The sequence below is a fragment of the Bison bison genome, unplaced genomic scaffold (genome assembly GCF_000754665.1).
Source record: "Bison bison bison isolate TAMUID 2011002044 unplaced genomic scaffold, Bison_UMD1.0 scf7180017864341, whole genome shotgun sequence".
Lineage (NCBI taxonomy): Eukaryota > Metazoa > Chordata > Mammalia > Artiodactyla > Bovidae > Bison > Bison bison.
In genome coordinates this window covers 6,854,213-6,869,250 of record NW_011494913.1, presented here as the reverse complement: position 1 = coordinate 6,869,250, position 15,038 = coordinate 6,854,213, and the positions used below count along the sequence as shown (strand labels likewise).

The 15,038-nt window shown below is 41.2% G+C and overlaps 1 protein-coding gene and 1 pseudogene across 1 annotated transcript; both read right to left on the bottom strand.

Annotated features, from left to right (window-relative positions):
* Positions 1–1,203: 1,203 nt before the first annotated feature.
* Positions 1,204–2,169, bottom strand: LOC104999063 (olfactory receptor 2AP1-like). Its single transcript, XM_010854521.1, has one exon. It carries the CDS (start codon positions 2,167–2,169, stop codon positions 1,204–1,206), a length of 966 nt encoding a protein of 321 aa, XP_010852823.1.
* An 8,201-nt stretch (positions 2,170–10,370) lies between these two features.
* On the bottom strand, positions 10,371–11,324 carry LOC104999062 (annotated as a pseudogene).
* Between the last annotated feature and the right edge of the window lie 3,714 nt (positions 11,325–15,038).

Below are 15,038 nucleotides of genomic sequence, written 5' to 3'. Positions count from 1 at the left end.
TGTCCTCTCTCTCTTGTAATAGGGCAGGGGACCACCTAGGATTGTAGACCAAAGGTTCTACAGAGAATGCAGTTCCATGCATTTCCTCAATTGTTCCCCTTTGATCTTCAGGCTTTAACAAGTTTTGCCAACCATATGAACTAGACTTATTTAGTAATTACATATGTCATTAACGTTACCACTTTTTATTTTCTTTTCATCCAGGGTAGATTTTAACCAAACATCCACAATTATTATGCTAGGAAATCCCATAAAACACTCTCCCAGTTGCCGGTATAAATAATAAAGTTACAGAAATATGAAAAAAAAATGTGCTTTTGTCTGTGTTTTAAGAAGTTAAAGAAAATTTTAATAATGTTTTATACAGCCAAAGATGATACACTAAAGAGCTCATCTTAACCACCTGGAGATACACCGAGTTGTTACAACACTAACATCAGTAGACCCAGAGAAGAAGAACCAGTGAGCATACAGCAGATTCATTTAAATAAACAAATTCAGTTAATGAAGAAACATTAATTTGCGCTATGACTTCTCATAGTTTTCAGAAACAAATTTGTTTCTTAAAATTCTAACCTAAATATCTAATGGTAAAGAACAGTGCTGTCTATTTTTCATAGGTATCAGAAAATTAAAGCATCAGAATGTATCATGAACATTTATTAAATCTGATTGGCAACACTTGAATTATTACCTTAAAGATATTGTATCTTATGATTTATGTATAATAGTTGCTCCATAAATGTTGTTTGGTTTGAATTCATCTAAGACCAGTCAGAAAATCAAGGACGATATCATCAGAGCAACATAGAGAACAAATGAAATTTTCAAATAAAGGAACAAGGCTTCACAGGTGGCCCAGTGGGAAAGACTCTGCATTCCAATGCAGGAGACTCAGGAGACACAGGTGTGATCCCTGGGTTGGGATGCCATGGAGGAGGAAATGGCAACTTACTCCAGTATTCTTGCCCAGGAGATCCCATGGACAGATGAGCCTGGTGGGCTACAGTACGTGGGGTCACAAACAACATGACTGAGCAACTGAGCATAGGCACAAGATTGAACTGCAGAATAAAGACAGTACCCATCCAGCTTAAAAGTAGCACAAGATAGATTGCCATATGGAGAACTTCTCGAGAACAGACTTTGCCAATGGTGGAAACTGAACTGGAGGATCAAGAGGATCCACTTAGCCTCCGAACTCTACTTCTGCCACCTCACCCTAGACAGTGTGTCCCTCAGAGCCTGGTGGACCTGCTTGTTCCTCAGGGTGTAGATGACCGGGTTCAGCACTGGGGTCACCACCGTGTTCACAAGGGCGGCCTCCTTGTTGGAGTCCAGCCTGTCCACCTGCTTTGGGTTCAGGTAAATAAACACACAGCTGCCGTACATCAGGGAGAGGACAATGAGGTGAGAGGAGCAGGTGGAGAAAGCTTTCTGTCGCTCCTTGGCTGATGGGAGTCGCAGGATTGTGACCACTATGTTGCTGTAGGCAGTGATGGTTACAATGAGGGATAGTAGAATGACAAACGAAGTAACAAAGAAGAAATACGTTTCAACAGAGCTGGTGTCAGAGCAGGAGAGATGAATTAAAGAGCCAAGGTCACAGAAGAAATGAGAGATGATATTGGGGCCACAGAATGATAACTGGGAAACTCTGAGCATCAGACCAGTGAAGAAGATGAAGGACAAGGAATAGCACAAGAAAATCAGAAGGAAACTAACCCTCAGGTTCATGATGGATGCATAGTGCAGAGGCTTGCAGATGGCCAGGTATCGATCTAATGACATCACTGCCATGAGAAAGAAAGTTCCTGCTCCAATAAATAAAAAGAAAAAGGCTTGTGTGAGGCAAGCAGGAAAGGGAATTGTTTGCCTTCCTGAAAGGAAGATGGACAGCAGTTTAGGAATGACTGTGGTGATGAAACAGCATTCGCAGAAGAAGAAAGTGCTCAGCAAAACATACATTGGTGTCTGGAGGCGGTGGTCAGCCCAGGTGATGAGGATTATGACTGTGTTTCCCATGATAGAGGCCAGGTATGCGAGCAGGTGCACCAGGAAGAGGAGGCCCCCCAAGTGCTGGGCAGCAGGAAACGCCTCCAGAACGAACTCCTGGATGGTGGACTCATTTTTCACCCCCACAGTTCTCTCTGTGTCTCTGACTGTCATCATTCTCTGCCTAATCTGTGAAGCAGAAAATACTATCACTGAAGAATAAAGAATTTAAATGATAGCAACTTAAAAAAAACTAAAATAAAATAAAAACACTGCTTTCAGGTATATTTGTGAAGGAGGGATCATTTTATATTTTGAAACTACTTTACAATAAGTGACAAATATTTTACTATTATAACATTACTATATTATTTATAAGTTATTTTTGAATGGTAAAATTAAAGATTTGTTTTTATTTTTTATAATAATTTTTAGTGTGTCACTTAACTTTTTTGGAAAATAATATCTGTGAATCATAGTACACAAGGTAAACAATGCAAAACGAAACCTCCTGCAGATGCATACACAGCAGTTAAGAGTGGAGGCTGTCATCCTGCAGAAAATATTTTTCATGGGGTCACAGTGGTAATTTCTATGTTTCAGGGATGCCATGCAATGTAGGAAGCCTCCTGACTTTAACTCTTCAGTAACAGAAGGTGTGAGAGAGCTGTTTTCTTACTACCAGGTTCCAAATCAGGTATTTTCCTGAAGTCTGTTCAGCCTGAGTTCTTTCTTCAAGACCTGTGTGTGCTAGTGGTAAAGAACCCATCTGCCAATGCAGAAGACATAAGAGATACAGGTTCGATTCCTGGGTCAAGAAGATTCCCTGGAGAAGGGCACAACAATCTACTCCAGTATTCTTGGCTGGAGAATCCCATGGACAGAGGAGGTGGGGGCGGGTGGCGGTGGGAGGCGGGGCAGTTGGGCTACAGCCCATAGGGTCACAAAGAGTCGGACATGGCTAAAGCAACATTGTACGCGTACACACACCAGCACTACCAGTGTGAACAGTAAAGCTAGTATGTTATAGTATCATAACCACACAGCTTGTGGGTTTAAGAGAAACCATACCTAAAACTGGAGGTGGGGAGAAACGGTCTCATGACTTGGTTGTTCAAATCCAATGAATACACATTCAATGAGTGGATCAAATCCCCTCACACTGTGCCAGCCTAGCAGAATGGCAGTTCTTCACTCTGCCACTCAACTATTTCATAGATTACTCTTCAACGTTCCTTTTTCTGGGAATAATTGTTTACATTGGAAGTATTTCATGTGGCAGAATTAAACCTGTATTTCCACTGCAATCACTAGAGTAACATTCTATTTTTATTAAAAAAAAAAAATGACAGTGCCCAACTAGAAGCCGAGTAAGCCAAGTATATTGAAACAATCTGGGCATCTCCTGCAAATCAGTGCTCTAGTAAATAAGAAATCATAATTTGATTGTATTTTATTTAATTCCTTTTGGCCAAACTATTACTTTACCTATGTATGGTCCACATTAGAAGCTTAAACATAAGGCTCTGGTTAAAACATCTGACCTTTTAGATTGCAAGTTAGTCCCGTGGTCAAGTACTCACCATGAAGTAGCTCATGGAAAACAGTGTTTCTTTCACAATGTGCTTCTCTCTCTTCTTAAAACAAACCAGGATCTTTCTCCTAGGTTAACGGAAAGTGGGAAAAACACTTGGTTGAGATATACTTTTCATTGACCTAATAAAAAAAATTAATGGATGCCTTACGTCCTAAATTAGTATGAAATTGTTAAGGTTCAATTTAAAAATAGAAAAGCTTCAAACTCTGGAGGATTAACGGGCAGTTTTTCCATGGCAATCTGACTGATAAATTCTGGACCATGAAGACAACACAAGTTGCCCCAGTCATGTGCTAGCACTTTCTGCATTTCTGTTTGGAATACCTGGACATGATTATTTCCATTCTACAGTGCATCCTGAACAACAAATGTGGTTGGTTGTGCATCCATCCCAGAAGAGAGTCAAAAAGAAGAGACAACAAAGGTCAGTTTCCTTATTTAATGACCCTGTTATCAGTCACTTTTCCATCAACCAGTCACCCCAACTCATATAGGGAAGGATCACAGCAGTCATAAGCAAGAACACATTCAAATGCCCTTATGGTATAATTATCACAGGCTTATTTACCATCACCAGTGAGGATGCATTGGGCCCAATGGACACATCTTTGGAGCTTTCAAATTCATTAGAAGAGGGTTTTTTGTTGTTGTTTTTTTTTTTAATGGAATAGGAACTAAAATCACAACAGAGTCCCAGGGGGCATTTAATTGCTTCATATTTGGCAATGGGAAGTTCCAGGCGACATGTATCATAACTGCCCTTTCGCTGCGTATGGTAACACACCACTGTCATTCCCAGCAGGCTGCACAGTCCTCCGTGCATGTCTCAAAGGCAGGTTTTGCACAACCGCCCTGCTGTTGTTTAGTCACTAAGTTGTGTCCACTCTTTTGTGACCCAGAGACCGTAGTCTGCCAGGCCCCTCTGTCCATGGGATTTCTCATGGATGAGAATACTGGAGTGGGTTGTCATTTTCTTCTCCAGGGGATCTTCCTGACCCAGGGAATTGGAAAATTTATCAAATAGAGTTATAAAGTTTAAAAATCACAAATTACATGTATTAAAAAAGGCTTAAACAACAGAAACTCTTTTTTACATTTGAATTACTTTGCCTTTTTCTTTTTAACCTGATATTTTATTTATTGAATTATTACTTGCATTGGATAAAATACACAAAATTTAATTGTACAGATCAATAATTTGTGTATGTAACAGTCATGTAACCTCTATTGAAATCAAGCAATGACATTTTTCCATCTCATTTCATAAGTTCGCTTTTTCCCTTTTCCAATCAATAACCCACACCAAAGAAATACACTGATTTCATCATGAAAATTTACTTTTGCCAGTTTATTGAAAATCATAGAAATCCAAAATAGCATGTATTCCTCTGTCTGCCTTTTTCCCTCAACATGTCTGTAGGAATTACCCCTGCTGTTTAGGTGGATGATTTACTCTTTTATATTGTTTTGTAGTAGTCCATTGTACAGGTATACGCCAGAGCTTTCCATTCCTCCACAGAAGGGCATTTGCATCCTTTCTAGTTCAGGGCTACCATGAATAAAGCTGCTATGAATATTCTTGTAAAAGTCTTTTTGAAGACATAGCATTCATTTCTCCTGAATATATAACTTGGAGTAAAAGTATTGAATTAATTATAGGACAGGTCTTAACACCTGTAAAACAGTTTCCAAAACTGGATTTAAGCTCTCAGCAGCAATGCATGAGAATTTAAGGTGCTCCACTTTCTCACCAACACTTAGTCTCTAAGTCATTTAATTGGTGCACTTCTGTAAATTCATTCAGCCACTATGGAAAACAATATGGAGGTTCCTCAAAAAACTAAAAATAGAACTAACATACAATAGAGCAACCGACCTCTGATTATATACCCAAAGTAAATGAAAACCGAATACGGGAGAGATATTGGCACTCCTATGTTTATTGCACTATTATTCAAAATAGCCATCACATAGATTCAACCTAAGTTTCTGCTAGGGATGAACTGGTAAAGAAGATGTGAAATATATGTATATACATGCATATACAATGGAATATTATTCAATTATGAGGAAATGGAAATCCCGTCATTTGTGCCAACATTGACAGATGACTTTCGTGACATCATGCCAAGTCAGAGAAAGACAAATACTGTATGATATTACTTATATGTAGAATCTAAAAAAGGTGAACTCATAAAAATTAGAGTAAAATAGTGGTTGCTGAGGGGTAGGGGAGGGAATGTAGGAGAGATTTTGTTTAAGGGCACAAACTTGCAACTAGTAGATAAATTAGTCCTGGAAATCTAACATATTGATTATAAAAAGAAATATTGCATTATAAATATCAAACGTGCTAAGAGATTATATCTCATTTATTCTGACCAAAAGAAAAGAAATGATTACACGACATGATCAAGATCTTATTTAATGCTACCACGGCAATCATACTGCATTCATACATGTACATATCAACACTTGACCACATTAAACATATATAATATCAAATATAGTTCAACTTTTATTTTTATTATTTTTTAAATTTATTTTTAAATATAAATTTATTTATTTTAATTGGAGGTTAATTACTTTACAGTATTGTATTGGTTTTGCCATACACAGTGAAGTAAGCCAGAAAGAAAAACACCAATACAGTATACTAATGCATATATATGGAATTTAGAAAGATGGTGTGATAATCCTGTATTTGAGACAGCAAAAGAGACACAGATGTACAGAACAATCTTTTGGACTCTGTGGGGGAGGGATAGTGGGGGACGATTTGGGGGAATGGCATTGAAATTTGTATAATATCAAATATAGTTCAACTTTTAAAAACTGGAGACATTCTAGTAGTATTTCATCTTGATTTACATTTTCCTAATGACTACTTATGATGAACACTTCTTTTATATACTTGTGACAAATAGAAATCCTTTTCTGTGAAGTGCCTGTTAAAAAGTCTTGCTCGTTTTTAATTGTCAGGGCTTTTATTCATTTGGGTTTGCTTTTTTACCCCAAAGATTATATATTCTACATACTTGTCATGACAGGACTGAGAATATTTTACCCCAGTTGTGAATTGCTTTTTTTTTTTTTAACAAAAAAACTTTAATTGTACAAGTTTGCCTGATTCCGCTCTTAATGCTACTTTCTGCCAATGACTGAAAATTGTCTTTCTAATGCATCAGCTTTTGATATCAGAAGGTGAAATGACACATTTAAGCTTTGGGTGATTTTCAATGTAGAAATCATATGAGTTTTTTAAAAAAAGACAAAGAATATATCCAAAGCAATGATGAAAGGGAAGGAGCAATGAGAAATTCCAGGAGCTTAAATTCTTGAAGATTAAATGTTCAATTTTCTATAGCAGCAATTTCAAGTAGATCTTTGTAGTTGTATGGTGCATGCGTGCTCAGTCGCGCCCAGCTCTTTGCAACCCCATACAGCCTGCCAAGTTCCTCTATCCATAGAATTTCTCAGGTAAGAATACTGGCGTGGATTGCCAGTTCCTACTCCAGGGGATCTTTCTGACTCAACGATGGAACCCACGTCTCTGGCATCTCCTGCATGGGCAGGGGGATTTTTTACCACTGCACCACCTAGGAGCCTTGAAGTTGTGCAGGAAGGTTTTAAGTTGCCAAGCAAAGTATTCTTTATAAAGCTCTTGCTAATTTCTAGTTTTTGTACATTGTTAACAGTGAATGTGAACTCTATAGGGCATCCTAGGTGCCTGCAACACAGAAGACATGGTTGGATCCCTGGGTCAGGAAGATCCCTTGGGGAAGGAAATGGCAACCCACTCCAGTATTCTTGCCTGGAGAATTCCATGGACAGAGGAATTTGGTGGGCTACAGTCCAGGGGGTTGCAAAGAGTCAGACACCACTTAGCAACTGAGCACTCACACAGGTGAACTCCAGAATATCAGATATTAAATTTGTTTAAAACTATTGGGTCTGAACTGCTTCCATTCCTTTCAAGTATCCTCTCTCCCCCAACAGCACAAGCATTCATAACCTGCGGTGGAGCTGCGTCGTGAAGCAGGTGGGGCCAGAGCAGTTGCTACACTCCGTTAGGGTGCATTCCAGGGTGACCAGGTAAAACAGGCCAGCCACCCAGGCAGTTTCAGTCTGCCCTCTACACCCCGTTTTGTGTGCACGCACGCACGTGCTCACTCCTCATAAGTGAAGCCCAGCCTTCCCACACCCCTCCTTTCAGTCTCACCAGTCCTCTTGCCCCCCGGGGTTCCCATCTTCATGTGTCAGACCCCAGGGCAGCGACACTCATGTAGCTTGAACCCCTAGCCCCCCAGAGAGGTCCTCTGCCCTTGTAATCTCCCTTCTTCACTGAGCCCCCTTCCAGAGGCACAGATCCCTCCCAAGGAAACACCACGTGGCTCTGTCTGACATCCTTGGTTCCGCAGCAGGCTTTCTGTCAGTCTCCAGCTGTTAGCAGTTTTCAGTGAGCATTGTTCTGCATGTACATGTATTTTTGATCGACTCATGGAGGGAGGTAAAGTTTTGCATTCTCCTGCTCTGCCATCTTGATCGTGCTCCCCATACTTCACTGTTGATTTTTTTTTTCATTGTTGATTTTTGTCATTAAAAATATTTATTCAAAGATGTTGCATTTCAAAGCAAACACAAGGTTCGTAAGAAAACATCTAACTGTACCTTTTCTCACGTAGTGTTACGTGGTATTTTGTACACTCTAGGGTAATTATGACTAATTTCCTTTGAAGATGTTACAAGGACAGTATAGGTTAGGGAGGACATATTTTACACAATTTTCATTACAGTTCATGCAATTCATTCATTGTTAATTTGACACTTTTATGCTTTCTGCAACAACCAATGAACTTCCTCAGACACATATACATTCAGCATCTACCCAACTGAATTCTAAGGGTTGAAACTCCAAAATATACAAATACCTCATACAGCTCAATATCAAAAAAACAGACCACCCAATCAATAAATTGGCAGAAGACCTAAGTACACATTTCTCCAAAGAAGACATCCAGGTCGCTAACAAGCACATGAAAAGATGCTCAACATCACTTATTAATAGACAAATGCAAATCAAAACTTCAGTAAGGTGGAACCAGTCAGAATGGCCATCATCAAAAGTCTACAAACCTTTGAGATTGGGTTCCCAAGTGCCTGAGAAGGGAAATAGGTAGATAGTTAGACATGAGCAGGGTATCAAAAGGGGGCAAATAATTGGCCCTAAAAATAAAGAGGGAGGAATGTGGTGAGCCAAGGACGGGAGAGCAGATAAAACCGAGGAGCGTCTTGGAACGCAGGAACAGAAAACCGACCCTTATCGTCCTTCCCTCCCCCACGTTGTAACTATAATGGAACAGTCTAACCTGTCTCCCCTCCTACCCCAGAGGGAGAAGGTATTTGCCCTACTCTCCCCCACCCAGTGTACGCGCCTCATCCAATCAGCAAATGACCCACAAGACCCCCATCCCACGGCTTGCATCCTGGGTATGAAAGTGGACTAAGGACCCCTGTTCAACGTCGGTTCTCCCTTGAGCTGGCCCGCTGTTCTGTGTCTCCCACTTTAATAAACTTTATTTCCCTCTCAAAAAAAATTTTACAAATAATAAATGCTAGAGAGAGTGTGGAGAAAAGGAATCCTCCTACACTGTTGGTGAGAATGTAAACTGGTAAAGCCACTGTAGAGAACAGTATAAAGGTTCCTTAAAAAACTAAAATAAAGTTGCCATATAATCCAGCAATCCCATCTCTGGGCATATAACTGGAAAAGACAAAAACTCTATTTTGAAAAGATACATGCACCCCAATGTTCGCAGCAGTACCGTCTACAATAGCCAAGACATGGAAGAAATCTAAGTGTCCATCAATAGATAAATGGATACAGAAGATATGGTGGATGGGTGTGTGATGAAATATTATTCAGCCATAAAAAGATTGAAATAATGCCATTTGTGGCAACGTGCATGGACCTACCTCAAACTAAATGAATTAAGTCAGAGAAAAACAAATACCATGTAATAGCACTTATGTATGGAAACATAAACAATTATAAAATGAACTTACTTATGAAACAGAAACAGACTCACAGGCATAGAAAACAAACTTATGGCTACATTTAATTAATGGAAAGTGGGGGAATCAGGAGTTTAGGATTAACAGATTTATACTACTATATGTAAAATAGAGCAACAATAAAGTCCAACGATATGGTAAAAGTAACTATATTCAGTAATTTATGATAACCTATAATCAATCCTGAATATTCATTGGAAAGACTGAGGCTGAAGCTGAAGTTCCAATACTTTGGCCACCTGATTTGAAGAATGGACTCATCGGAAAAGACCCTGATACTGGGAAAGACTGAAAGGAGAAGGGATGGCAGAGGATGAGATGGTTGGATGGCCTCACTGACTCAGTGGACATGAGTTTGAGTAAACTCTGGGAGTTGGTGATGGACAGGGAAGCCTGGTGTGCTGCAGTTCATGGGATCACAAACAGTCGGACATGACTGAGTGACTGAACTGAACTGAACAGAACCTATAATGGAAAAGAATCTGAATATATATATATATATCTGAATCGCTTTGCTGTACACCAGAAACTAACACAACATTATGATTCAACTATACTTCACTTAAAGAGAAACTAGTCAACATTTTCCAAATAGACATACAAGTAAATAGTCAGTACATGAAAATGTACTCAAAATCACTAATGAAAATAATTCAAACATCATTAAGAGAAATGCAAATCAAAACCACAATGAGCTATCACTTCACACTTCCAAGACAGTGTGACTTTTTTGCCTTGATAATTTCACTCTGCTTACGGTCTCCCTCAGAGCCTGGCGGGTCTGCTTGTTCCTCAGAGTGTAGGTGACAGGGTTCAGCAGTGGAGTCACCACCATGTTCACAAGGGCAGCCTCCTTGTTGGAGTCCAGCCTGTTCACCTGCTTCTGTTTCACATATATAAACACACAGCTGCCGTACGTCAGAGGAAGGACAATGAGGTGAGACGAGCAGGTGGAGAAAGCTTTCTGTTGCTCCTTGGCTGATGGGAGTCCAATAATTGTGATGACTATGTTCTGCATGCAGTGATTTTATGATGAGGGGAGTCAAAAGGACACACAAAGCAAGGACAAGGAGCAATGTTTCAACAGACCTGCTGTCAGAGCAGGAGAGATGGGTCGGGGTCCGAGGTCACAGAAGAAGTGAGGTATGACATGGGGGCCACAGAAGGATAACTGGGACACCATCACCACCAGACCAGCAATAAGAGTGAAACCCAAAGCCGAGCAGGCTGTGACCAGGAGGCAGCAAGCCCTCAGGTTCGTGATGGTCATGTAATGAAGAGGCTTGCAAATGGCCAGGTACTGATCCAGAGACATCACTGCTATGAGGAGGAAGCCTGCTGCTCCCAGAAATACAAAGACACAGGCTTGCCTGAAACAGGCAGGAAAGGAAATCGTTTGCTTGCCTAAAAGAAAGATGACCAGCAACTTAGGAATAGCAGCACTTATGACAAGACTCAGTGAGGGAGAAAATGCTGAGGAGAAAGTGCACAGGTGTCTGTAGCTTGGCGTCAGCACAGGTGACGGGCACCATGGCCTCAGTGCCTGCGATGGACACCAGGTGTGCTGGCAGGCGCAGGAGGACGAGGGCCTTTCCCAGGTGCTGGCAGCAGGGAAGCCCTCCAAAGTGAATTCTTGGACACTTCTCCCATTCTTCATTTCCAGAGGCTTTCCCCCCACAGTATCATCACCTGCTGCTCTTAATCTAGAATAAAGATATTACAACAAGCAAAAATAGTCTTAGGGGAGCATGGGATCAATTATCTGACTTCTCCAGAAGGTAACTGGGCAGATAGCAGACTCCTGCAGCGAGTTGTTCTTGAACTAGTAGGACTCGAGTTCAATACTATTTCAACACTGAGTTCTAATCCTGGAGACATGGGTCATCTTTGAAAAGTTAGTTAAATTTCCAAAATTTCGTTTTCATCTTCTGTAAGATGAAGATGTAAGGACCTATTTGTTCCTGCTCCTGTGATGATGAAGTTAAAATAAGCGTGTAACTTACTTGACATGTCACATCAGTGTTATCTTTGTGTTCCTCAAAGTCTAATTATAATATTAGGGTCATTAATATACTCTTAAATACAGCACGACCAGTAGACGGGGTTATTTACATTTGAACATTTATAAAATAAATCATTGTGTTTTACATTATTATCAGTTTATAAGTGAACTTAACAGTGATATTATTAACATTCCTTTTGACTATCCATTCAAAAATATACAATAAATTCTATGGTCCAAATCAACACCATCACCACTATCATTTATGAGGACTTTATGAATGTCTGTTACTTTGCTATTCATCAAGATTCAGTCCTTCTACTATTGTTCACCATAATGAAGAGTGTTAGCTAGATAGTCCCAAGCCTTTCTCCAAAAGGAGACAATGAGGCTTAGAGAAATTCCAGAGAAGTTAAGTCACATAGCTGAGACTGCAGTTAGATCTGCCAGCATCCAAAGCTCCTGTTAGTTCCAAATGCTGTGACAAAATATCTTTCAATAGGAAGAAATACATTGTTGATTATCTCTCGGACTTACGTGAAAGTTTAGCTTTATTTTTTTCTACCCTTCTGTTAACATCTTTTCATGAAATGTGCTGTGCTTAGTTGCTCAGTCATGCCTGACTTATTGTGACCCCATGACTGCAGCCCCCCAGGCTCCTTTGTCCATGTCATTCTCCAGGCAAGAATACTGGAGTGGGTTGCCATGCCCTCCTCCAGGGGATCTTTCCAATCCAGGGATCGAACCCAGGTCTCCTGCATTGCAGGCAGATTCTTTACTGTCTGAGCCACTAGGGAAGCCCTTTTCATGAAATACAAACCTGTGATACAACACAGGCCTTAGAGATATTCTCCTTTAGCATAACCATTTTACAGAAGACACTGGAGACCAGAGACACTGGGGGTTGCTCAACAACATAATATAAGTTATAAATCCAGGAATCACTCCAATCTTCTGAGGCTCCATGCTGGCAGGTAAGAGATATGGGGAATGACAGTAGTTCATAAAATTAGCCCAACAGGAACAATATTCTAGAACTTGGCACCTGCCTCCTACTCACTCTTACACCAAAGCTCAATGAACATTTTTCTTTCTCTTCAGTCCTCTTAATAAAACACTTTTCCTAAGATAATAGTATTTGACTCTAGCATCTCAATATTAAGCTGAAGGTCTGCAATGTGGAGTGTCAGTGTGTGTGTGTGTGTGTGTGTGTGTGTGTGTGTGTGTGTGACTAGCCTGCCTTGGGCCAAGCTCTCTGAAGCGATGCTTATGCAACCAAACTGCTCACCTCAGAACGACACTCAAGGTGCCTCTGCTTCTGTCCCAGTTACAGCAGTCCCTGTTACAGTTGGCCACTGTTTCTGACACAGGCACGCACAAGTGTTTTCATGGGGAACAGGGCATTCTCCTCCAAGAGTTAATCTCTTCCAAGAAATCAAGAGATCTCTCTGGGGTAGGAAAAAGGATCAGAAAAGGAAACACACTGGTCACAGTCTGTTGTCTTCAAATGGGGTGACTGTACATCCCATGCTCCCAGTGCTCCTGGATGACAGAGCCCTGGGTCCAGAGGCAGAATTTTTCATACCACAAAGCTTCTTCTCAACGTTGACCTCTGAAACCCCAGAAAGGAGCAGACAGAATAAAGCAATCACAATTCACTGTCCCCATTCTTGGTGAAAATTTGGTTCCAGGACTACTTAGGGTTCTGATGAAAGTTCAGACTCTGCCTCCCCCAGTTAGTAATAGCCTAGCCAACTCTGATGCTGGGTGGGATTGGGGGCAGGAGGAGAAGGGGACAACAGAGGATGAGATGGCTGGATGGCATCACCAAACTCGATGGTGAGTTTGAGTGAACTCCGGGAGTTGGTGATGGACAGGGAGGCCTGGTGTGCTCGGTTCACGGGGTTGCAAAGAGTCAGACATTGCTGGAGTCCAGCTCCAGCAGCCAGGGAATCAGCCTGAATGGGTGAGCGGGGTCGGTGGGGGATGATGTAGCCTCTGAGTCAAAGTACGGGACTACATGTTTATTTCAAGCTTCAGGTTTTCTTTTATACTTTGACAAAAGCATTAGGTCAGAGGTTTGACATTTTTAGTTTCCCCCACCCAGGTTGTCTCCAGAAATCACTGTTGCCCTACAAACAGAGTTTCTGCTTCGTGATTCTCTCAGAATCAGCTTTACTATTATCTACTTCCTCTTATGTGTCCTATACTTAACTTGTGATTAACTCATGCTACATTCCTCAGTTTATTTCTTATCTTTCTAAATCCTCTTTGCCCCTAGCATCTTAAGATCACTATCTCCTAAAAAGGCTTCTAGCTATTCTTAATTATTCCTTAACCCTAAGCTCAGCAAACTTCTTTTGCCATAAACATTCCCCTCACAAACAGGTCTCAGATAACAATCCTTCCCATGGCCTCAAGCTATGGCCTGCAGGCTCATCCTGCAACATTCTTTGTAAAGATCCTTGAACAAATGTCAATGGTTACTTTATAGATTATTTTCTGGGCACAACTACAGGAGGCTTTGTGCTTTCTCATGCTCCTCTGAAGAACAATAAGCACCTTAACATTCTTTCCAGCCAACTCAACTGACGAAAGGAATAAACAAGTCAGAATCACAAGAGCTAACTCCTTCATCCCAGGACTGTGCCTGTGGGATGAGAAGACGGGGTTGAGGCTGTGCCTCCACTTTGTCAGTAATGCCTAACGCGGCTCCCAACAGGACATGACTGAGCGACTGAACTGAACTGAACATGCAAAATTGTTGTCTACCTCCTATACCAACTAAGGGGTCAGGCAGCTTCTTCTGAGTTCAGCCCTGAGAGCTGCTGAGACGTGTCTCCTTCTTCTGCAGCACAACGTTGTGCTAACCCATCTGCTCCTAGACCGCTACTGCTCTATGCTCCTCCATCAGATGCTCACCTTTCCACATGGAGAAGCATCCTTGACCCACTGTATTACTGCCCATGCTTCTGACATGCACGTCTGAGGTCTCCGTAACAGTTTTCCCAGACGACGGCGTTTAGTCACCAAGCAACGAGGAACTGAAAGGACGTGGACGGAAAGCAGAGACAGGACTGCGGGAAGCTAACTGATCGCTGTTGAAAACAAGCATCACCAGACACCTTTGCATGTCTCTTCCGTTGCCTGTGTGTGATCGGCTCCCAGATGTTCCTGTTGTTTTCTGCCAAGTTTTGTCCAAGAAATTTATGACGATTTCCCAAGGGATCCTAAAGTCCCAATTGGAATGTGTCTACCTGTTTGAGGTGAAAGTCCAGATTAAAATCATCTACACAGGAAGTGTGCACTGAGGCCGGAGCACTGAGGTTTAATAAAGCAAGTCATGGAGAAGGGCTGGACCACACGCTG

What these genes read in the sequence shown, in the direction of transcription:
- LOC104999063 (XM_010854521.1), bottom strand. Translation starts at nt 2,169, where the DNA reads ATGACAGTCAGAGACACAGAGAGAACTGTGGGGGTGAAAAATGAGTCC.